We start from the raw sequence: 24,735 nt of genomic DNA, 5'->3' as shown, positions 1-24,735 counted from the left end.
CAGCCTCTTCCCCTGGTCCATGGGGGATGGAGGGCTTCTGGCCTGCTCCTCAGGAGGCGGCTGGAGGACAGGAGAGGCCTCAAATTCATCCTTGAATCCTGCCTAAAAAAACACGGAGAAAAGGCTGACATTCTTGGTCCTCCTCCTCTGGGAAGAGAGCCTTGCCAGGACCCCCGGCCTCTCTCACAGCCCCAATGAGGAAAGGCTGCCCCTCCCCAGTCCTTCCCCCAGCTTCCTTCCAAGAAGGACCCCTGGGATCTCCTCCCAAGGCCCCCAGGACCACCGGGGATCGGATCGGAGGGGGCAAAGCCAGCCCCCATCCTGGCAACAGGCTGCCTCTCCTGGGTTGCTGCTTCCAGTCTCGGCTTCAGGCGGCTCTGGGCGAGGGACCGATGACTGCTCAGGTAGGCTTGCATTCCTGTCAGGTTCGCGCGAAGTTTCCTTGGGCACCGGCGGTTTCTCTGTCACAGGAATGTCTTGAGGGCCATCTGCAGACAATCTCCAATGCCTTCTAAGTTGATCGATATGGCGGCGCCAAATGCGCCTGTCTTGCAGTTGGACCTTGTAAGACTTAGGACCGGTTACTGCCACAATCTGCCCTGGCATCCACAAAGGGTGTCCCGCATAGTTCTGGGCATAGACCTGGTCATTCTCAGCGAACTCCCTTGCCTGGCTATTTGACTCTAGGGGCATGACTGGGGTGTAATGTGGATGGAGTCTGTCAAGGGTGGTCCTCAGACGTCTACCCATGAGAAGTTCAGCCGGAGACCTATTAGTGGTGGCACAGGGAGTTGTGTGCTGGGTCAGGAGATACTTAGCGAGCCTAGAGTGCCAATCTATGGGCCCAAACCTTGCCAGGGCTTCCTTAACTGATCTGACTGCCCTTTCAGCCAGGCCATTACTGGCAGGATGGAAAGAAGCTGTAAGTGCGTGCCTGATTCCCAGGTTAGCTAGGAAGACCTCAAACTCACAGGAAGTAAACTGGGGGCCGTTATCAGACACGATGGTGTCAGGGAGGCCATGGGTAGTGAATATCCTTGATAGAGCCTTAGTGACAACTTCTGAAGTTGTGATGGTCATCAAGGTCATTTAGAAAAAGAACCAACCATCACCAGGAATGTATGCCCATGAACGGGGCCAGCCAGATCAATATGCACCAGGGACCAAGGGGTCCTGGAATCTTCCCATCTGCCTGGAGTGGATGTGAGTGGAGCAGGTAACTTGGCATGTCTGACAAGCATTCACCCAACTTGTAATCTGAGCATCCATGCCTGGCCACCATACATAACTGCGAGCTAGGGCCTTCATCCTGACAATGCCGGGGTGCCCCTCATGCAGGATCTTTAAAACTGAGTCTTGCAACTTGGAAGGGATAACTACCCTAGTTCCCCAAAGTAAACAGCCTTGTAAAGAAGATAGTTCTTGCTGGTGAGTTTTGAAAGGCACGAATTTGGGGACAAAAGGAGTTGCCAGCCACCCCCTTCTCACCCAGTCAAGAACTTAGGTGATTACCTTGTTCCTGGCAGAATGGGCAGCGATATCAAGGGCAGTGATGGGAAGTTTGAGATTGTTGATCTGGAAAACAGAAGTAGTTGGTGCAGGATCCTCCACAGGAACAGGCAGGGGGCGGTGACTAAGAGCATCAGTGTGGCATAGACTCTTGCCAGCTCGATGAACCAGTGTATAGGAATAGGCAGCCAGAAATAAAGTCCACCTGGTCATCCTTGGAGACAAAATCTTAGGAGTCTGTTTATCGCCTGACAGAAGGCCTAACAGAGGCTTGTGATCCGTAATCAACTCGAAATAGTGTCCATATAGAAACTCATGGAATTTTTTGACAGAAGCAACTGCAGCCAAAGCCTCCTTGTCAATTTGGCTGTAGTTGCGCTCAGCTGGGGAAAAAGTTCTGGAGAAAAAGGCAATGGGTGCCTCAGAACCATTAGGCAGTCTATGACTTAAAACAGCACCTATGCCAAAAGGAGAAGCATCTGCCGCTAAAACTAAAGGTAAATGCTCATTAAATTGGATCAGAACAGCATCAGATGTAAGTAATGATTTGACAGCATGGAAGGCTTGGGCTTCCTTAGGTCCCCAGTGCCAGGGGTATTGCTTATCCAAGAGTCTGTGCAGAGGCTCTGCAATGGAAGCTTTATGTGGCAAAAATGAAGCGTAAAAGTTAAGAAGTCCTAAAAAGGCCCGGAGCTCAGTTTTGTTAGTTGGCGTGGGTGCCTCCTGAATAGCCGTTACTTTGGATTCGATTGGGTGAATACCAGAGGCGTCAATCCTGTAACCCAAAAATTCTACCTGTGGGGTGGCAATAGTGCATTTCTCTTTCTTTAACTTAAGACCATGCTTTCTGAAACGATCGAGGACTCCTCTGACTCTTTGCAGTAAATGAGGCTTGTCAGGGGCAGATATTAAGATGTCGTCAAAATATGGAATTACACCCGGTAATCCTTGAAGAAGTATTTCCATTAAAGATTGGAAAATTCCTGGGGCCACACTTACGCCAAATTGGAGTCGCCTACATTTAAAAGCGCCCCTGTACGTTACAATAGTTTGTAGTTCAGCGGCTGTGTCATCAACAGGGAACTGTTGATAGGCCTGTGACATGTCTAATTTCGCAAAAATGGTTCCTGGCTCAAAAGAATGTAGTAGGTGCTGGATAACAGGGACTGGATAAGCGCTGATTTGCAAATATTTATTCAATGTTGTCTTGTAATCCGCACAGATTCTTAAGCTACCATCTTTCTTCAGGGGTATCACTATTGGGGTTTCCCATTTTGCAAAGTCCACAGGCTCTAATACACCCTGTTTAATTAATTTGTCCAGCTCCATGTCTAATTTGGGGTGGATTGCAAAAGGTACCCTATGAGGCTTTAAATGGATTGGTACTGCCAGAGGGTCCAAGTTGAAAGATATTGGGGTTCCTGAGTAACAGCCCAGCCCCTTGCTGAACACATCAGTATAGTCATTAAACAATGTGTCTGTAGTGTATTTAAATAAAGACTTCTAGGGCTATGTTCCTATTGGTTAACAGAAGCCACAATACAATTGGTTAGTAACATTAGTACCTGATTGGCCGCCAATAGTGGCGGGAAGTTTAACTAAATGTCATTGGCTGCGAGCCTTGGAGCAGCCGCTATAAAAAGGGCTGCTGCGGTTCGACTGCAGTTGAAGTTTGTCAGCCTCCGTGCTGCACAAACTGTGGGCTGCCAAATTGTATGCCAAACTGTCCAAATGTGAGTTCCATCAAGAAAAAATTGACTACCTAGGATATTGTATCTCTCACGAGGGCATCGAGATGGACCCAGAGAAGGTGCGAGCTGTATTGGACTGGGCCCCGCTGAGAACCCGAAAGCAGCTTCAAAGTTTCCTCGAATTTGCTAACTTTTACCGGCAATTCATCCCGTCTTTTGCTAAGATAGCCATGCCCATCACCAATCTCCTAAAGACAAAGGGGGAAATGAAACCTAAGCCCAGCCAACCGTTGAATTGGTCCATGGAATGCCAAGCCACTTTTGAAAAGCTAAAGCGACTGTTTGCTGCAGAACCAGTGCTGAAACATCCGGATATGGATGCCCCTTTCGTGATCCAAGCTGATGCAAGCAATGTGGCTGTGGGGGCGGTCTTACTTCAATTAAATGAGAAGGGGACACTACAACCTTGTGCCTACACTTCCCGTAAGTTGACTGACACTGAAAGGAGATGGGCTGTTTGGGAGAAGGAAGCTTTTGCAGTCCGTTGGGCCCTACTAACTTGGAGGCATTTCTTGGAAGGAGCTAAACACCCATTTGAGGTATGGACTGACCATAAGAATCTGGAGGCTTTAAAAACACCTCGGAAGTTGTCCCCTAAGCAAATTAGGTGGGCCCAATATTTCAAACGATTCAATTTCTCTTTGAAGTACATCCCAGGAGGAAAAATTTTATGGCAGATGCTTTATCTAGAATGCCTCAATACAATAGTGCTCGTCAAGAAGTGACAAGGCCGATCGTGTCAACCACACAGCTAGCCGCCCCAGTGGTCACCAGAGCGCAAAAGAGGAAGCAAGAGGCGGATCTGTCCAGTGACTTGATGGAACGATTTAAGGAAGCCCTGAAAACAGATGAGTGGTTCCTGGCAAATGCGAATAACTGCACCATTCGAGATGGTTTAGCCTGGGTAGGTGCGAAGTTGTATGTGCCACAGACTTTGAAAAGCCAAGTGTTACAACAAACACATGACTCAAAGGCAGCCGGTCACTTTGGTTTTGTGAAGACCCTACACCTGGTGAAACGACAGTTCTGGTGGCCTTCACTGAAAAAAAGACATTGAGACTTATGTAGCGAGCTGTCCAGTTTGTGCCTCAGCCAAAAGACCTCCTGGTAAACCACCAGGTCTGTTGCAGAATGTGGCTAGGCCAACTGCTCCTTGGAAGGAAATCTCCATGGATTTTATAGTAGACTTACCCGAGAGCACTGGACACTCAGTCATCTGGGTGGTGACTGATTTGTTCTCCAAACAAGCACATTTCATACCTTGTTCCAAGATTCCCTCGGTGAAGTTGCTAGCTAGACTCTTCATCATACATGTCTATAGACTGCATGGTGTCCCTGAGTGTATAGTTTCTGATCGAGGGGTCCAATTTACCTCGAACTTCTGGAGGGAATTTTTGAAGTTAATAGGCTCCACCCAGGGCTTAAGCTCCACCCACCATCCCCAAACTAATGGGGCTTTTGAGAGAACTAACACTGTGCTGGAACAATATCTCAGGTGTTACATAAATTATCAGCAGGACAACTGGGCGGATCTGCTGCCTTTTGCGGAGGTGGCATATAACAACTCTGTCCACAGCAGTACTGGGTTTACCCCCTTCAAAGTGGCCACAGGGCAAGATTTTGTGCCCATACCTGAACTCCCTCGTGAAAGACCCAATGTCCAGTCGTTGGACGACTGGATATCTCAACTTCAACTCAATTGGCCGGTCGCTCGTAAAGCTTTGAACGAGGTGCACCAGCCTCAAAAGAAATTTGCTGACAGAAAGAGAACCCCACAGAAGTCTTACCAAGTAGGTGATAAAGTGTTCCTCTCAACCAAATATTTACAGACCACCCAGAAGTCGAAGAAGCTGGGTCCTAAGTATGTGGGTCCTTTCCCAATTGAGCAAATTGTGAACCCTGTGACTGTTCAGTTGACACTACCAAAAACTCTTCGTCAGATTCATCCAGTTTTCCACGTTAGTTTGTTGAAACCCGAACATACATGTACATTGAGACCGACCCAGACTGATCCCCCCCGTACTGTTGCTGATTGAGGGTGAACAACATTTCGAGATTAAAGAGATTTTGGACTCTCGGAAATGGAGGGGTCATCTCCAATATCTTGTAGCTTGGAAACATTTTCCTCCATCCTATGCCGAGTGGGTAAATGACAAAGACATTAGGGCTCCTGAACTGCTCAAGAACTTTTATGCAAAGTACCCTGATAAACCATAGAAATGTGTGCAATCGTTAACATATTTTTATGTTATTCTCTTTTACAGGGACTAATGTCCTTTTTCTAGGGGGTCCGAATGTCAGCCTCAAGATATCTTCCGCATCTTCTCTGCTACTATGCTCACTGCTTTTTCTCTTTCGGCTGTCATTTGCAACGGGAGGAGGGGAGACTTCGAGGGGAAGAGAGCTGGAGGTGCTACATTCCTTTACTGTGGGTAAGAAAGGGGAGGGGGTGTATAAATTCTTGTCTTTAACTTTCCGTTTCCTTGCTAGCTTCTATCCCTTTTGCGCAGCTGCGAAGTTTTATCAAAATATGTCAAGGTCAACGGACAGAGGCCTCATCACCACCTGAAGATGCCCACATGATCATATTCAGAACTTTTAATTGGAAGAGTCTTCTGGACTTAGGGGGGTGGGAACAACTCCATCCCTTTGTATATGTGATCTGCGCGCCAAATCCTTTAGATTCAGAATCTTCTCTGTAGCTTCCACTTTGAAATTTAGTAAAAGAAAAAACTTTGCTCTAATCACTGGAGTCTGAGTATTTCTTTCTTGGATTTCGAATGGAGCACAGACTGACATAGTTACTGATATTATTAAAGAGAGGAATTCAACTCTGATCTGCGAGTCTCTTTACTGATGACAGAACACTGGCGACGAGGATGGGATTAAAGAGACAAAGACCATAAGCCCGTGGCAACAACAGCCGAAGGACCAACGAGATGGCCAGCAACAATTCACCACCCGCACCGTTCAACCCAGCCGAAGAAGAATGGGAATCGTACATTGACAGATTCCTGATGTTTTTAGAAAGCAACGAGCTGCAAAGAATCACCGACCAAAGGAAGAGAGCCATATTCCTAACGCATTGCGGCTCGACTGTTTTTAAAATGGCCAAAGCAAGACCAAATGATGTTAAACAGATGGCATGGCCAGACCTGAATCGGATGTTGAGGAACCATTACGCACCGGGCGTATCCAACCTAATTAGAAGACACGAGTTTTACAAGCGCGACCAACTAGAAGGCGAGAGCATTGGAGACTTCGTAGCAGCATTAAGAGCATTAAGAGCATTAAGAGACATTGGGGGGGCATGTGAATTCCTCAACATGGACGAAGCCATGAGGGATCGCATAGTCCTTGGACTAAGAGACGCAACCTTACAGAGCAAACTACTAAACTGACCAAACATCACCGTCAACGAAGCCATTGCTGAAGCAACTGCCGCTGAAGCCGCAAAGAAATCTGCAGCAAAAATGAAGCAGATGAATACGATGGGCAGCCCGAGCATGAACAAAGAGAAGAAGACAGAGGGAACCAAAAAGCATGCTGCCACAACCTCTCACCATGAGGACATCGAATCATCAACTGATTCAGATGACGAAGACGAGGAAGTGAACAGACTCTACTCAGAAAGGAACTGAAGAGAGACACGAAGCAGAAGACCCGAGTTCCAGTGTGCGGGTTGCGGCGGAAACCACCCGAGATCTGAGTGTCGATTCCTGGACACTACATGCCGACATTGTGAGAAACGGGGGCACATCGCAAGGGTATGCTGAAACAAAAGAGCTATAATTCAAGGGGACAAGGCAGTAACCCCCGAAACAAAGAAAGGACATCCGGAAGCCATTGGAACCATGACGGAAAAAGTCAATGGAAAGATGAAAAGGAAGAAACGCACCAAACTATCACAATTGGGACGGCCAGAACAACAAACACTAAGAAGGTTCGAATCAATGTCCTGATTGAAGGCGAGCCGTGCGAGATGGAAGTAGACTCCGGTTCGTATTTATCAATGGTGTCATGGAACACAATAAAAAGTTTAATTCCTGATATACAACGCAGAGAACTTGAGAAGCAAAGACTGATCATCAAGGACTACCAGGGTAACCACGGCTGCCGCGTTAAGCTGGTGGACAACAGCTAATGCTGTTTGACAGCTCCCTTTTATAGCCGGCTGTCAAACGGCATCAGCCAATAGGAACGGTCTGTGTACCCGCTGGAAACACAGACCGGAGTGAAGACTTCAGCTCAGTCTATTCCGAATGCCACAGCCTCCATTGTAGATAGCCAGAGTAGGTTGCCTGAATTATTTTAAAATAGCTGAAATTCAGGTATTTTTTCTCTTCCCAAAGAAAGTTCAGTTGTTGTTTTGGGGGGTTTCAGGACTTCCGGCTGGACGCAACCCTACTTCATCACCCTACACGACACATGGGGACTATTCAGAGGGCTGAAAAAAATGAATTATGACTGGTCATCGTGCTTATGACTTTGCACTTAGCCACACCCACCCGGGCACACGACCACCTAGCCACATCCACAGAACCGGTAGTAAAAAAACTGTGACCCCCCCGTGTTCCGCTGGCTTACCTGTGGGGGACGGTTGCTGGCGGATGGCTGAGGGGGAAGGCAGAGCCTGGCAGGTAGATGGCTGCCAGGCCTGGTTGCTCTTCTGGGACCACTGGAGAAAAAAGACCCTTCTTTAGAAAGAGAAACTGACCCCAATTAAAGACATTGATTTTGATGACAGCTTTATATCTCGGGTGGGTTTGAGAGAAGCGTTGGGTCTTTATTTCCAAATATTGGGTGCCAACTGGTATTTCTGGCATCTCAACTCTTCACCCTTGCCTGGAAGTTCAGACTACAGAATAAAAAAGGGAGGTTTCCATCTTCCTCCGTCTCTCTGTCCTGAAACCAGCATTTCATAGGGAAAAAAATCTAGCTGCAGCCTCTGCTGGCATCATTTGTCTTTCCCCTTTTCAACCCTCCTTTTGAGAGCCTGGCAGGTGGGAGGATTGAACAGCTTGCTAACTGTTTTGTGATATTTTAGTCCTCTCAATAAAGTTATTTATACCTTAAATAAGTCTTGATTTCCATTACAGCCATTTTCTCCCAGGACAGAATTAGAGGGGAGAAACTCTTACTCGTGGCAAGTCCATTTGCAACATTAAGAGGCACCGAGGTTCACCAGCTCCAACTTGGAGACTGGACTAATTATGGAATGAAACATCCATTTAAGAAAAAAATGAACAATGCTTAACAAACAATATAAGCCATCCTGGTATATAAGCATACAAATAACACCCACCCATGATGGCTGGGCAGTCCAGATGTAGTAAAAGTAAATAAAGAGGTGGGGACTGCACACATATTTACCACATACCTAAAATACTCCCATATTGTGGTCTATTGCTAATGAAATAAACTATAAAATCCACCCAAATTTCATTGAATTGTGTTTCTCGCCTATGATGGATCTTGCATTTTTTTTCTGATGTAGCATTCAAAGAGGCCTTATCAATCCTCTTTTCGACTGTTCTATTCCCCAGGGTTGAGTCATTGCTATTCTAATGGCTAAAGTTAAGTATTATAATACATATTTTTCTTTTTAATATTATCCTACCTCTATTTAAGAACTTCCTATTTATTTTCATTCTTTTAAGAAAATTTCCCGCCATCATCAAACAGGAATGCTCCTGGGCTCTTTGCAGGGGCTCCTTCAGCACTCAGAATGAGCCCCCTTGGATGAACCAGGGCAGCCCAGGTCACCTTTTATGACACAATGGGCTATGATGTCACAATCCTTGACCCAGCTGTGCAAAGATGCCAGGAGTGCCCCTTTGGCAGCTGTGGACCTCTCAGGAGGAAGGGGTTGCAAGCCAAAAGGGAGACGCCGAGAGTCTCAGGAAAAGTCTGTGGAATAAAACATCAAACATAGAAAATGTGGGGTGTAAAAGATGGAGGGAAGGCCCTGCAATCTCCCAGGAGAACTGAGCACACAGAACATCATTCAAGTGCTAAATGACTTGGGGAGGGAGGAAGAGAGAAGGGGGGGTGTTGGAAGGAAGGAAGGAGGGAGAGAGGGAGGAGAAAACAAACAGAAGGGAAGGGATGCTTAACGGGCTTACTATCTGGGAACCATGCAGACTGCAGGAGTTTGTTGCAGGCACTAGAGATGACCTTTGAATATCTCTCTGCCAAGGTTAAAAGGATCAAGTGGATTTCTCAGCTCCCTCTCAATCCACCATCTCCCCTCCTCCTGCTTTCTATCCTGGATACCCTCGCCCACTCCTGCAATAAAACTGATTCACTTCCCTTTGAGATTTATTTCAGGAGGTGGGACATTGGAGGCAGACGGGGTTGCTGGGAAGGATAGATGCTGTCCAGTCCAGAATTGGAGGAAAGATTGGATTCCAAAGCCTTTTTGGTCCAGAGGTATAAAATAGAACAGAACAGAACAGAATAGAATACCTTTATTGTCATTGCATTCCACGAATACAATGAAATTTGAAAGCTACTCCAGCACAGTGCCCCAAACACCACATCACAATCACACTACAGCATATAATAATAATAATAATAATAATAATAATAATAATAATAATAATAATAATAATAATAATAATAATAATAATAATAATAATAATAATAATAATAATAATAATAATAGTAATGATAGGACTAAATCACAAACACACTGTTTGAATCAGGACATTTACTGCCTTGGAAAAGAAACTGTTTCTCAATCTATTAGTCCTCATTTTAAGACACCTATAATGCCTCCCTGATGGTAACAGTTCGAAATATGAATGTCCAGGATGAGAACGGTCTGTGGAGATTTTTAATGCTCTAGAGAGGAGTCTGGTCTTCGCAATCTCTTCCAAAGAAGAAAGAGAGCAACCAATGATTTTTTGTGCTGTTTATAACTCTCTGGAGCATCTTCTCATCCACTGCAGAGCATCCAGCATAGCACACCATTACACAGTAGGCCAAAATGCTCTCAATGGTAGAATGGTAAAAAGTAACCGGCAACTTCTCACCCAGACCACTCTTTTTCAGCAGCCTCAGAAAGTGCAGGCGCTGTTGGGCCTTCTTTGCAGTGGCCATAGTGTGAACCGACCAAGTAAGGTTGTTGGAAATATGAGTTCTTAGAAATGTAAGACTATGAACTCTTTCCACACAGTCTCCATTGATAAAACTGACTCATCTCCCCCCAGAGAGGGTCTCCCTGAGTGGGGCTGCACCCCCAGTTGTGGGGAACTTTAGCATTACCTACTTTAATAAATGAGAAGAAAGATGGATAGATATGGGGTATTTTTTAAGTTTAAGCAGCAAATGCAATAGATGAAAGCATTTTATATAAGTTTTGTCTAATTTCCTGCAGAAACTCAAATGAAACACCATATAAAGCGTAACTATTAAAGCTAAATCGGAGACCTTGAAAGCTACCTTAATTTGGCAGCCTGGTTTGGAACTGGGTTAACCTTGGACTCGATGGCGTAAAGGCTGGAATCGTATTTATGCTTTTGAGGCTGCTGTGAATCAGATACAAATGGAGCAAATCCATGAGCTCCTTACAGGCAGAACTTGGACAAAGGCAGGAGGCTTAAAGGGTTTCATCTTCCCCACCCAGGTCCATCACAGGCAGTCCTCCACTTATGGCCGTATCTTTAATAATGCTTCAAAGTTACAACAGCCTCAGACAAAGTGACTTACAACCTGTACTCGCCCTTACGACTGTCGCAACATCCCTGGTCCCAATGTGTGACTGTTTTTTTTTTGCCAATTTCAGGCATTGGGGAAGCCAGAGTTGCTCAACCACAGCCTGATTCACTTAATAACTGTGTGATTTGCTTAATGACAGGGGTGATTCACTTAACAACCTTTGAGAGCTCTGTGCAGTGAAATTTCATTTTAATCTATGTCGATTAGTCTACAGTTAAAGTGACAATCAAGTTTATTCTATTCTATATTCCATTCTTATTCTATTTTATTCTTATTCTATTCTATTCTGTTCTATTCTATATTCTGTTCTATTTTATTCTATTCAATTCTATATTCTATTCCATTCTTATTCTATATTCTATTCTATACTCTATATTTTATTCTAATATAGTCAAGATGGAGGCCCGGAAACATTGTCATGGCAACGGGGTATATTTTTTATTAGTTGGGACCTTTTGCTGCTTCTTCGGGCTGATCCACTTGGACAGGGGGATTCTGGGCAGGCAGAGAATCGTTGGAACATACCAACTTCTGAAATCCTGGGGGGTCATTCTTGACCTTCCTGGGGGCTGGTGAGGAAGCAGCCCAGGAAATGGGGGAGGGGCAGTTGTGTCTGAGCCTCCATGGAGGGAAGGAGCCTCCCTCTCGAACCCCTCACCTGCTCCTTCTCCAATGGGGTCTTCGCCTTGCTTTTACGGCCAGAAGTGCCTGCAGGATGGCAGGTCTCTCACTGCCCCCCTCCACTGGATGCCTCCTGGAGGCCAACAGACTGGCCACCCTCCTCTCTGTGGAAGTCAGACTGGCCAGCAGATCCAGGGCTGGAGGGCTGATCCAGGGCTGGAGCCACCATGAAGGGCTGGAGGGCAGAGGGGACTTAGAACATCTCCGTTGGCACTGCAAATTCCCTCCCAGTTATTGGACCCCTCCAGCCATTGCTCGGCTGAGGTCGCAGCAGGGCCGGGGTGGCGGAGAATTGGGATAGAAGGCACCACATACACTCAACAAAGCTCCCCACCACAACAGACCTGCAGACACAGGTTATGGCCTCACACACAGTCCTAAACAGTGCCTTTATGTGGCATCAGGAAGGAACATGGCATCAACCTCACAACCCTCACCCTATGGGGTGCCCTAGATGTTGTCCCTGGTGGCAGATGGAAGATTATTAATCCCACTCCTGATACCAGTTTCTCTGGAATCAAATGCAGGACCCAAAAACCCCAATAAATCAAAGCTCACTGGTGTAATTATTTATTCAGTGTCCACTGGAGGAATTTTCCTCTAGAAAACAGCAGGACAGATTCCCACACACAAAAGGATACACTCATATTTATACATTTGGGAAAAGGAGAATAACCATCAACATTCAGGAGAATATTGATAACCATCAATATGAATATCTACTAGATGATATAACTGAGAATATTCATAATTAGCACACCTCAAGGTACCTTCATGCCCAACTGCTGTTACCAGCCTTAAGAGAGAGATACTGTCTAAATAAAAGTTTGCACGTGCATTAACTCTTTATTTCTATCTGGGTAATACAGTCTCATTCCTCCAAGAAATTGGTTTCCTCACATTCTTCCAGACACTCTTTATTTATTTCAATAAAAATCGCTGCTCCACTCATGTATGGAAAATAGCTTGAAGCCGAAATTCATCTGTCTCATGTCTCCACATTTCTTAGCTGCTCCTTTGTGTTCAGCTCAGGCCTCAGAAGGATAATGTAGCACTTGGGGATGAAGATGCAGACCAGCAGACCAGCACTGGAGGCCAGGATGGAGAAGACCTGCACAGCCACCATGTATTTCCCTTTGGTGCTCAGGTAGGTGGGCACAAAACTCACCCAGACACTGCAGAAGACCAGCATGCTGAAGGTGATCAGCTTGGCTTCGTTGAAGGCCCCAGGTAGATTCCTGGCTAGGAAAGCCACCGTGAAGCATGTGGCAGCCAGGAAGCCCATGTAGCTGAGGGTGATGTAGAACATGACAACGGCCCCTTCGTTGCATTGCAGGATGATCTCTCCAGGCTGGGAGTGGAGGTCAGAGTCAGGGAAGGGGGGAGAAGCTCCTAGCCAGATGGAGCAGATGATAACTTGGACACCAGAAGAAGACAGGATGATGGAGTTGGCCAAACCCTTCCCCAACCATCTCTTCACTTGGTTTCCTGGATTTGTGGCCAGGAAGGCTAGAACCACCGTGATGGTTTTGGCCAAGAGAGAAGAAATGGCGACTGAGAAGATGATGCTGAAAACCGTTTGTCGGAGAAGGCAGGTGGCTTTCTTTGGTTGACCAATGTAGAGAGAAGAAGACAAGAAGCAAAGCAGGAAGGAGACCAGGAGGATGTAGGAGAGGTCCCGGTTGTTGGCTTTGACAAGGGGAGTTTCTCGGTATTTAATGAAGACGATTAAAACAAGGCTTGTGGTTAGGAACAAGAATAGGGCAAAAGAGACCAGGATGATGCCCAGAAGTTCTTCATAAGACAGGAAGGTTATAACTTTGGGGACACATTGGATTCTGTCCTCATTTGGATATTGATCATCCGGACACTTGGTGCATTTTTCAGTATCTGAGAAAGCAAAAAACAAAAAAAAGTTTGTATTTCACTATGAGAAAGAGAGGGGAGGGAGGGAGAGGGAGGGAGGGAAGGAGAGAGAGAAAGAAAGAAAGAAAGAGAAAACAAGCTGAAAATATTCAAAAGCATCTTCTCTCTGATCCTTCAAGAAGATGATTTGCTTATGGTGGTTGATGACCTTAATAGAATTGATTGCTTGATATAACTTTTTATGTGTTAATTTAAGGGGATGACATAATGTCAATATGCTTCAGATGAAGAAAAGCAATGAATAAGAAAAATTTCAAACAATTCAGGTGTCCCTAGAAAGGTTAAGAATTATTTTCCCTAACAATGATAAAGCTTGCCCAATCTGCTTTACCTTCCAATCTCTTCTTAATCTCTCCTTCAAGATCTTTTGGTTATTCTTTCCATTAAATATGAAATTGTGCATTTTGAAAATAAACAATTTCAAAGTGTTTTTCCACATGTACATTCACAAAAATGCTCCAGCTAAGTCCATTTCCACCAGGCCTCCCATTTTCCTCTGGTGTCACCCACCTTCCTGAGTGGAGAAGGTCCCCACCAGACAAGGAACACAGTCGTAGCAGCAAACTGGCTCTCCTTCTTGAGCCCTCTTGGCAAATCCAGGAGGACAACTTTCCACACATCTGGACTGAGGCAAGGACTAAGAAGAAAAAAGGAAGGTAAATATGAGAATTTATTAGACCCACAAGGAAAGCTGAAAACACGACAAGAATTACAAGAGCGAGGATTTATAATTGATCAGTGGGTGTACCTTCAAATCCATAGTAGATATAAACAAGATATTAAGGAATTCGGAATCTACAATAAATTGCAGACTTTAGACAAAATTCTATTAGGACCGAATAAAAAATATATATCTAAATTCTACAAACACTTATTGGAAACGGAACTAGAACAAGAGATTGTCAAGGGAAATATGATTGCGTGGAGCAGAAACGTGGGACGGAGTATCACCCTAGCAGAATGGGAAAGGATCTGGAATAGGAACATTAAGATCACGAAATCAGCAGCTTATAAAGAAAACTCATACAAAATGTTTTATAGATGGCACCTGTCCCCTTCGAGATTGGCGAAAATGCACCCCAACACGAGTCCCAAATGTTGGAAATGCCAAAACATAGAAGGTATCTTCTTTCATATGTGGTGGTCATGCAAAGAAACTCAGAAACATTAGCAAAAAATTAGGCATTGGCTAGAGGAGATTACTAAGGAACAAATTGAGTACAAACCAGAGTCCTTCCTTCTAGGAATTTTTGATAAACAAGTATCCAAAAAATCGAAGTATATTATAATTCATATCCTAACCGCGGCCAGATTGGCATTCGCTCAGTGCTGGAAATCACCTTCTATCCCCACTGAACAAATGATCATTCAGAAAATTTTAGAATGCGCCAAAATGGACAAACTAACCCAATCATTAAAAAATAAAGAATCCTCAACCTATTATAACAATTGGAATCCTTGGTACAATTGGCTAAATCAAAGATAGACTATTTCGAGAAAAATTGTAGCCAAGGGCTACCTAAGCAGAGTTAATGAAAAGTACCGCTGACGATATATTTGAAGAAGAAAGGATCTTACAGACAGTCACAAAAATATGGTTTTATTTTAACTGTTTTTCCCATTCTATCCCCCCTTTCCCTTACCCTTCCCTCTCCTCCCTCATTTGCCCTTCTCTCTTTCCCTCTCGGCCTCTGCCAAGGCCTGTTTGCTTTCTCTTCTGTATATAATTTGTAGATGTGTTGTTTTTAATGGTAAAATTAATAAAGTTTTTCTAAAAAAAAAAAAAGAAGAAGAAAGGAAGGAATGGCAAAGAAAATATGTTAGGACTCTCCATCCATGGAAAACGGAAGTAGATATGGAGATTATCCAAGTAGCCTCTGGTCTTCACTCAGGAACATATGATATCTCTGACTAGTTTCAAATGGTTGTAGGAGATACAAAATACAATTACTGGTAGATGTTTCATATAATTCCTAAAGTTTTGCTTCTGGCATATCACATGACAAGAAAGGACTTTTCTACTTAATAAAGTCTGGAGGATTGGAATTGAAAAAAGATTTAAGCATTAAGTGATAACCAGTCAGTTCCTCCTCATGACCCTCATTAATGTGCATTCTTCCATTCTTCATATTTCCATACTTTTAAAATCTATTCATATTAAAATTTGCATTTATTCATTCTAAATTTAATAAATTCTTCAATTTAATATGAATAGATAATCGTATTTTAAAATGATGGGTATCCGAAGAGTGGAGGAAGGTATATTAATACTATTTATTCTAAATTTGAGATTTATTAATTTTTTACTGTATCAGATTTATTAAAATAGAGATAAACTGTGGAAGAAAGAAACCTCTGACCAATAAATTCTGTAAAGGTTTCTTCTGGATTATCTAAAACATTGAAAATCCACTCCAAAACAGTCTCCAACTTAACATGCAAAGGAGAATTTCCTTTCAAATTACAACTGTCAATTTTAAAGGAGATGTTTCTTGTTTATTTGTATATTTATCTGTTAAATTCTGCAGTGCTGCTGAAACAAGGATAAAATGGACTTTTTAGTTTCTAGAATTGTAGTGAGATGAGATGGCGGTGAAGTCACGAGAACTGCCCCTCAGAAAGGATAGCTGAGGCATCTTTTCTTGCAATAAATGGGACATGAGTCCTGTGCCAGAAGATGGTATTTCTAAAACCCATCTAGAGATCCTAGAAAAGGTCCTTCCTCTGAAGAACTACAATTAGGTGACAGCAACTGGCATGGAAAGAAAGACCCACATTTAGTGTCTATGGAGATTCTCAGTCATTCAGGTACCTTTTCAAGAGGCAACGGAGCTTCCTTGTTTTCTTTGAAGATGTTTTGCTTCTTGGGTGAGAAGTGAAACTTCTTCAAAGAAAAACCAAAAAGTCCAATTGCCTCTTGAAAAAGCACCTTTGCAACCCACATTTATTATTAGTTCAATTTGGAATCTCCTTTTCACTCAGAGAGGCTGAAGGTAACTGACCACCAAGAAAAACTGTGGCATTCAAGGGGTTTTCAGAGCTCTCTTACAAGCCAAAGGCCCAATGTAAATCTTTCAGATTTCCCTTCATTACATTTGCTATCAGGAAGGGCTTTTCTTTGGATCAGAGAAATATTCCGGTACTTCGGTTTTCTCAGTCATGAAATTCTATGATACGAGACATGATACAAACAACACACTCTATTCTAAACCACCCAGAGTCACTCTGGACAGGGAGGCAGGCAGCAAGCAAGTTTGGAGAAGCTGAATTCTAATTGCAAAGATTCTTTTCCATGAGGACCCACAAGATCTCTTTACTTAAAGATTAACAGAGTTGGAAGGGACCTTGTAGGTCATCTAGTCCAACCCCCCACCGCTGCCCAAGCAGGAGACCGTACAACATATCTGACAGATAGCAGTCCAGTCTCTTCTTGAAAGCCTGCAGTGATGAAGCTCCCACAACTTCCAAAGGCAACTTGTTCCCTTGGTTGATTGTTCTCAGAAAATTTCTCCTTATTTTCAGGTTGAATCTCTCCTTGTTCAGGTTCCATCCATTATTATTTCTTATCTGGCCTTCGGGTGGTTTGGAAAATAGTTTGACCCCCTCTTCTCTGGGGCAGCCCCTCAAATATTGGAAGACTGCTATCCTGTCTCCCCTGGTCCTTCTCTTCCCTAGACTTGCCATGTGCAGTTCCTGTAATGTTCTTCATATGTTTTATAGTGTGGTGACTAAAACTGGATGCAGTACTCTAGGCGTGGCCTTACTAAGGCTTTATAGAGTGGTATTAGTACCTCCCTTGATCTTGATTCTGTCCCTCTGTTAATGCAGTTTAGGATTGCATTAGCTTTTTTTGGCTGCCACTGCACACTGTGGGCTCCTATTTAGCTGGTTGACCACTAAGACTCCAAGATCCCTCTCACAGTTACTGCTATTGAGCCTGGTTTCACCCAGTCTATATGTGTCCTTTTGGTTTTTCTTGCCTAAGTGTAGGACTTTACTTTTCTCTACATTGAATTTCATTTTGTTAGATAGGGCCCAGCGTTCAAGTCTGTCAAGATCCATCTGGATCTTGAGCCTATCTTCTAGGGTGTTAGCTATTCCTGCCAGCATAGTATCATCTGCAAATTTGTAAACTTAATTGGATTCAGTCCAAACTTGAACTCATTTGCTAGTCAACCAAGTTGCCTTCTTTAATATTTGAAGACAAGGAATAAGCGAACTTGAGGCTATCAGCACCACAGTTCCCAGCACTCGATGGCTTTATCCCCAGGTTTATGGAGATAATAGATATGGAAGAGACACATCATCTATGCCAGGGGTGGGCAACTATGGCCCTTTTATGAATTATGGACTTCAACTCCCAGAATTCCTGAGCAAGCCATGCTAGCTCAGGAATTTTGGGAGTTGAAGTCCACAAGTCATAAAGGGGCCATAGTTGCCCACCTCTGATCTATGCCCTAAAGAATCCTCATCCTGGATCCCAGGTTTTCTGAATTAGTTTAGAACATTGTTCCATCTCATAGCATCTGAAGGACACTTTCTTCATTACTACTGAAGCCTCCCAAGCAGTCTAAGGAAACCATAATTCCCCACCACATTCAATTCTCAGTGAAGGTCACCCACGCTGGTGATTAGGTTTAGCCCAGTGAAAATGGTTCCTAAAGCTTTGGAAAACAGAGAAAATCACCAATATTTCACACACTTTGTTGTGCAACTTTAGCCTTGAAAGAACATCTTGGTTGATATTAAGTCTTCCTCTTTCAAAAGTCCCTGGGATCTGAAAGATGTGATCCATATTGGGAAGAACCTTCCAGGTCCTGATGTTCAGATCTGCTGCTACATCTCCATTTTGGTCCAAGTACAGTTTCCTCGCAGAAAGATTGCAAAACTCATTCTTCATCAGAAAGGGATGAAACTGAAATGGAAACTCCAGGAATGTTAAAAGCCAAAATTCTGCTTTCTTATCTTATGTAGTCTTTTCACATATGGATTTTTTTTATATTCATTTGACCTGCAAATATTCTTAGTTGGGAGAACAAGAGTTACCATTATCTTCAAAAGGAAAAAAAAACAAAGATTTAGCAAAATATGTTAATCATATATTGATAAAACAAAATTGACAAAATTTGTCAATTATATAAAATAATGTAGAGCTGTCACAACTGAATAAACAATCCAATAATGAGAGTATTTATAGACTCCTTGAAAACAACAGGGTGATTATTAATAAGAATATATTTGTCTAGAAGTAAGTTCCCAGGGTAACCTTCTCCCAGGTAAACAGGCAGGAAACCTGAGTTAATTCTCATTTATTTTAATGCTATATTAGTGGAACCTTGAAGTCTGAAAGCACAAATCCCACCATCACCACCACACACACTATTTCTGCAGCCTGAAAAATCAGACAGGATCCTTTCTGGGTTTCTTTCTCTGCCTGTTATGCAGCTGAAGGCTCTCCTGCCTCCTATCTACAGAATACAGAATAATAGAGCTGGAAGGGACCCTGGAGGTCTTCTAGTCCAGCCCCTTGCTCAAGCAGGAGACCCTATACCATTTCAGACAAGTGGCTGTCCAGTCTCTCTTTAAAAATCTGATTATTTCTAGCCAACATGTTTTCCTCCATCCCCAAGGTCATCTCCACATATCATTAGACTTTGTTAGTAGACTGTGGGAATGCTTTTGATATAACTTGATTTCATCAAAGGATTAACAAATCTTCATGAAATCATGATCAGAATCCAAGTTAATTGAGGGTCAGTAGAAGTTATAATTAAGTGGGAAAAGAATATCTTAAAATTTGTACTCAAATAAATGTCACTGTTCCTCATAGAATTGGGGAGATATGAACAAAAATTAATCCCTGCTTATCTATTCTTCAATATATTCATTAATACAGGCAGATTGAATTGATAAATCATGATATTTTGACACATGATTTATTCCAATTCTTAGATAAAGCTACTTAGCTCACTTTTGAAAAACTCCTAGCTTCAACAAGACATTAAAAAGAAAAAGTGCATTAAAAAGGATTTAGTCTCTATCTTGTTTCTTTTGCTTTTTTTAATGTTTTGGTGGTTTGTTTTTGAACTTTCTTAGAAATAAAATAAAGTGAAAAGAAAAACATTCCCAGCTTCCAGGAAAAAAATATAATTTCTCAATGATGAAAGGTGTATAAATTAAATCCAGTAGAAAAATATCTGAAAAATACATTTCGCAATTTGGACTTAATAAACGAAGGTATCTCATATAAGAGCAGATGGATGAGAACTCTATCATGTAGATCTATCATCAAGGCTTCATTTGTACTTGTTGACATTATTAATGTATATTTGTCATTGATTGTAATAAATTGGTGGCAGTAACTAATTTATTAGATGAATAATCATATAATTAACCTGATAATTACAGGGAGAAAAATCAGAAGGGGTCTGGAGCACCTTTTCGAACTGATACAATCTCTTGGTTGGAGAAGGGAGGATACAGCCCTCTTCCCATCACTGACACACGTTACACACGAGCGCAAGATCTGCTCACTATTATTCCAGAGTGTCAGACATGAAAACATGAATTCAGTGACAAGAGAGGAGAGTCTGGCTGAATGAGAGGAAACACATCCTAAAAAGAGGAACTGTTTTTAGAGCTGAGCCAGTGAATGAGAGGTCAGTCTCCTCTTCTCTGGTTGATTGGGATTCCTGCAGAGAGGAGGGGTTGGGTTAGATAATCTCAGGGGCTCCCTCAGATTTATGAAGGTAAGAAATCTACACAATCTAATCATAAACCCATAAAGATAGCAATTTATTTAAAATGCACCCATCTTTTTTAAAATTAGCAGTTTTTAATATCAGAATACTGTATATCTGTCATGGCGCTTTCTCTTAGGAACATAATCCTCTGACATGAATGATTAAATTGGCCAAAGCTATTACCCTCAGAAGGTTCTTCCGCATCTCCTTTGGGTACTTTCAAAAAAGTTACTAACTTTGAGGGATCCTTGTTGTCAGGACCTCTTACCTGCCATGGCTGCAGCCTCCAACCCTCCAGCCTCTCTTGGACCTCCTTGCTTTTCCTCCTCCTCGATCTGGAGGAATAGGCAGCCTTCAAGGACTGGGCCAGAGTCTGAATGATACTGTACAAATGGGCATAATTTTCAATTCTCATTCTGTTCCTTTTCTGCTGGGTGTCCAGTGGGGCTTTTTGGGTGCATCTTCTGCGGCCTTTGACAGAAAAGACCTGCTTGGAAAGGGAACAGTGGAAATAATGATCTTCAACCTGGGGTTCCAAAAATAAATTGGGTTCAAATGATATCTGCTTAGATTTCCTCTCCAGACCAAATGTCCAAATACTATGGATAAATTTGAGAAGTTTGTGCCTTCCAATTGTGAAATGGCCCAAGACTGTCAACATCCAGATTTTACCTTCAATGGGTCCTGGCAAACGCCTGAGTGCTAAATGGAAAGGAAGAATTGTGGCCCAAAGGGAATCATATTCTACGAAGTGAACAAAGACGTTGATTTGTCTCCACTTAGAGAGGGCCTCCCTGAGGGATGCTGTATGACCAGTTGTTGAGAACTGTTGTGATATAACAACACAAATTCCATTCTGGACAAGCATAGGAGGGAAAGCCTTCATGAAATGTGCTCCCTCCTCTGTGCCTGAAGCAAAGAGACCAATCAAGGTCCATCTGAAGTGGAGCAGCAGCTGGACAATGGCTGGGTACTGGAACGCTTGTGTGGGGAGCGATGGGTGGAAAAAGGGGAATTTGCTTTTATCACTCAGAGTCTCTGAAACGGGTTCAACACTGATCTGAAAAAGCAATGAAAAATGCTGTGTTATATTTGGGGTCAGATCAAATCCAAATATTCATTTTTAATAGCTCCTTATTAGTTCTCACAGACATATTCGAATGATTTATTGTTGACTTCCCACGAAGTCATATCAAACTGCATAATGCAGAACACAGAACATTAATAAATCTGTGTATAAAAACAGAATGCAAGAATAAATTTAGTAAGAAAGAATAAGAATAAAGAATATAAATCATTTCTGTATCACCCATACAATTTACCATAATCACACCCACACATCCAGATCTCAACTTAACTGTTTTGCTCAAATAATGAGCTGTATTATGTGTATTTTTTAAAATTGTGATGGGCCAGGATATGTTGTCTGTTATTTTGATCCCAATAGGGTCATTTGTGTGATGTTCAGGCCAAGATACTGATTTCTCCCTCCCTCTCTCTCCTAGACAATTGACGTTCCAGTAATAGATGTGTTCTCCAGTTGTACAAGAGAAAGGGAGAACACCTCTCCTAATATAATTTGTCAGTTGTACAATTTATGTTGTCTTTAACTGAAATTTTACAGTTCTAACACAGAGAATTTTGGGAGTCTCTCAGATTCCATAATTTTAATTGTGCATGAATAATTATATACATTGATTTTAGACAAAGGATAAATTGCATAAATTCCCAGTTCAGTTCTGAGGGAAGCAGCTTCATCCTTAAGCTACTTCTCAGATGCTGTCATTGGGTTTGTTCCAGTAGTGATGTGTATTAAGCCCCAAATTTCAGTTTGATATAAGGGCTTGGGATAAGTTTGGCATTATATACTTTAATAAATGGAAAGAAAGCTGGATAGTTATGTGTTTTTTTAAGCACTAAATTTATTTGTGCCCTTTTTCTAAGCGTCTCCTTTGATGATGTGGGAAGCAATATCCAGTCTCAGTGAAAATTATTCCAGGTAAGGAAAGGTGTTACTGACTCTGTTTGCTCACAATAGGCATCTATGGCTACGATGTTGCTTTTGAAAGACCATAGCTTTTGACTTTGATTTATTATCAATAATCATTGAATGATTATCAGTAGGAGCAAAGTTTTGCTAACAGCCTACAGAATGCAATTTATGAGTATGATCAAAATAAATTATCCATTGTCCAATGTCCCATTTCGTATTTAACACATTAAATATTAAATGTGCATTTAAATATTTAATGTGCACATTAAATACTTCAGGGTCCTTCATTGCTCCTGGCAAGTCATTAATATCTAGAGAGAATGGTTTGAATATGCACCCTTCTCTTAGCCTACGGAAAGGATCGATCGATCTTCTCATGGCTCTAAACCTCCATCTCAAACAAATGTTTGAGGAAAGGGCTTGGATCAGGGCCAACAGCTCCTTTTGAAGAGCAATCAATTTCCTCCATAATATTTCTCCTTTTACTACGTCAAATGATGCCCTAACATCTGTAAAGCCAACAAACTATGGTTTACTCCACTGACATATTTTATGTTATGTACTTCAAGACAAATCTGTTGTCAATATTAGATTATTAATTTATACATTATTTCTTATTCAAATTTATGTAACTTTTAACTGTACCTAAAACCTTTGTTTTTTTCTTTAAAGAATGAACTTTTCTTCTTCCCTCTGTCAAATTTGTCTAAAAGGAACATGGCATATATTTTAGCCACAATATCTGTTAGTCTAACCTGTAATTGCTAGAGTCCTTTTTATTTCATTTTGTATACACACAGAGACACTACTGTTGCAAACTTCAACCACACTGGATATGAAAACTACTATTTATATGTGAAATAAACATACATATAAAGGGCCCCATAAGTAGGAATATTTTTGAATATCTGAATATCCATGGAAAGTCCTCTCCAGGGACTTTATTGGTCTTCAGGACATTTATAATGAATTTGAACATGAACATAGAACGTAGTTGACATATTCTCTAATATGGAGAAAAGCAGCTCTTAGCTTCCATAGAAAAGATATGGTTGGATCTATTGCCCACCCAACACCATCCCACTCAGATAAAGGAGCACACACACACACACACACACACACCTGTGGGACTTTGTAGATGCCTACTAAGGTTGACATCTGGATGGAGATGTCCCTGCTAGCTCCATCAAGAAGAGCCAGAAGGTTCTCCTTCCTTCCACAGCTGTAGTTGGGGACATTGGCGTCTCCAGTGGAGAAAATGTCCAGCAAGGCATCTGAAGTGCGTAAGGTGCTAAAAGAATTGTCATGGAGTTTGTAGCCAAGCGTGAGATTGTGCAGGAGCTGGGAATTCTTATTGGTCACTTGAATGGCAAAAATGAAGCGTAGGGTTTCTGAATAACCAAAAGAAAGCCGACTGTAAAAAAAAATGTTCATGTTATTATCAACAAAAGCAATATCAAATTCTTTTTTTAAACCCTCTTTGTCTACAGAGTCTTAAGCCAACATTGATCTAAAACCAAAGATCAGTTAAGTGATGAACCCAGGATTCTATAGAGAGAGGAAAATAAGGTCAACTTCCTTCAAGTTTTTTCTGCCCCGTTTTTTGGTTTGGGTCTTCCACAAAATAAAACAAAAGAGGAAAACCATGGGAATCAAAATCTTTCTGGAAATTAAACACATCCTGTAATATAGAATTAAGTGAAATAAGAAGAAAAGGAGAGTGTTAGAATTGCAAATGGAGGGAATGCAACTCTATCACTCTAAATGACTTACGAATGGGATGGATTAGAAGGAGGACTGTTGAAAGGGAATATTATATGAGATATTTCTGTCGCAGTGTTGATCATAGCAATCAGATGGTCTCCTGGCCTGAAATAGCTCCATGGACTGTTTCCATCCTGGTGCTCCACACTCCGTGGGCATTTCCTTCTCAGCTTCCCAGGGACTGGCTGGGACACCAGCAGCTTCAGAAGCAGAAGCAGAACAACCATAATTTTGAGTGCTGAATCAGTTCAAAACAAAAAGCACAAGATGAGTTAGAAGAATTCAAAGCCAGATGGAGATGCTGGTGGCTTTTCTGATCCAGACAGAGACAATCCAAGCTTCACCTGGAAAGGAAAGAAAGGGACACTCAAGAGCACAGACATCGCCTGTCTGAAAACTTGTGCCACATAAATACGACCTAAGACATTTATCCTTTTCTGATGAAAGATCTCATCCACGTTGCTTCAGTCTGATGTTGACATCAAAGAGAGTCACAGGAGAAGTAGCAGAAAACTAGGGTGGTGATTATTGCAGGGAGAAACAACTTTTCCCCTGGGGACCCTAAACTTCTTTGTCACTGCAAGGAGGCTTAGTTGAAGAAAAACATGGTAGTGAAAAACCAAACACCCCTGGGGGCTCTGTTGTG

At 42.4% G+C, this 24,735-nt stretch overlaps 1 protein-coding gene and 1 long non-coding RNA gene across 3 annotated transcripts; one reads left to right on the top strand and one right to left on the bottom strand.

Moving 5' to 3' along the window:
- Positions 1-12,219: 12,219 nt before the first annotated feature.
- LOC113428116 (vomeronasal type-2 receptor 26-like) lies at positions 12,220-24,356 on the bottom strand. 2 transcript variants are annotated; one of them, XM_087949028.1, is made up of 6 exons: positions 24,099-24,356; positions 23,448-23,739; positions 20,601-21,392; positions 18,292-18,504; positions 14,100-14,226; positions 12,220-13,553 (listed from the first exon to the last, which is right to left on the bottom strand). In XM_087949028.1, the coding sequence occupies exons 1-6, from the start codon at positions 24,314-24,316 to the stop codon at positions 12,652-12,654; spliced, it is 2,544 nt and encodes an 847-aa protein (XP_087805154.1). In that variant the 5' UTR covers positions 24,317-24,356; the 3' UTR covers positions 12,220-12,651. The 2 variants fall into 2 exon arrangements, with proteins under 2 accessions (XP_087805154.1, XP_087805155.1); XM_087949029.1 differs by lacking the exon at positions 18,292-18,504 and having other exon boundaries at positions 24,099-24,354.
- On the top strand, positions 14,157-15,519 carry LOC148128471 (uncharacterized). Its single transcript, XR_015746376.1, has 2 exons — positions 14,157-14,245; positions 15,391-15,519. It is a non-coding gene; the product is annotated as an uncharacterized LOC148128471 (long non-coding RNA).
- Positions 24,357-24,735: the final 379 nt, after the last annotated feature.

Source organism: Notechis scutatus, unplaced genomic scaffold (genome assembly GCF_049901735.1).
Source record: "Notechis scutatus isolate UNSWTSFEM ecotype Mainland unplaced genomic scaffold, rNotScu1.2 NSCUSCF54, whole genome shotgun sequence".
Classification (NCBI taxonomy): domain Eukaryota; kingdom Metazoa; phylum Chordata; class Lepidosauria; order Squamata; family Elapidae; genus Notechis; species Notechis scutatus.
This window is presented reverse-complemented; position numbering and strand designations above follow the sequence as displayed.

Excerpts from the sequence above, each read along its gene's own strand:
- LOC113428116 (XM_087949028.1), bottom strand. The coding sequence starts at position 24,316 with ATGGTTGTTCTGCTTCTGCTTCTGAAGCTGCTGGTGTCCCAGCCAGTC. Across the intron at positions 14,227-18,291 it reads GGCTAAAGTTGCACAACAAA|TCCTTGCCTCAGTCCAGATG; the intron begins GTGTGTGAAATA and ends TTTTCTTCTTAG. Across the intron at positions 13,554-14,099 it reads GACCTTCTCCACTCAGGAAG|ATACTGAAAAATGCACCAAG; the intron begins GTGGGTGACACC and ends TTGCTTTCTCAG.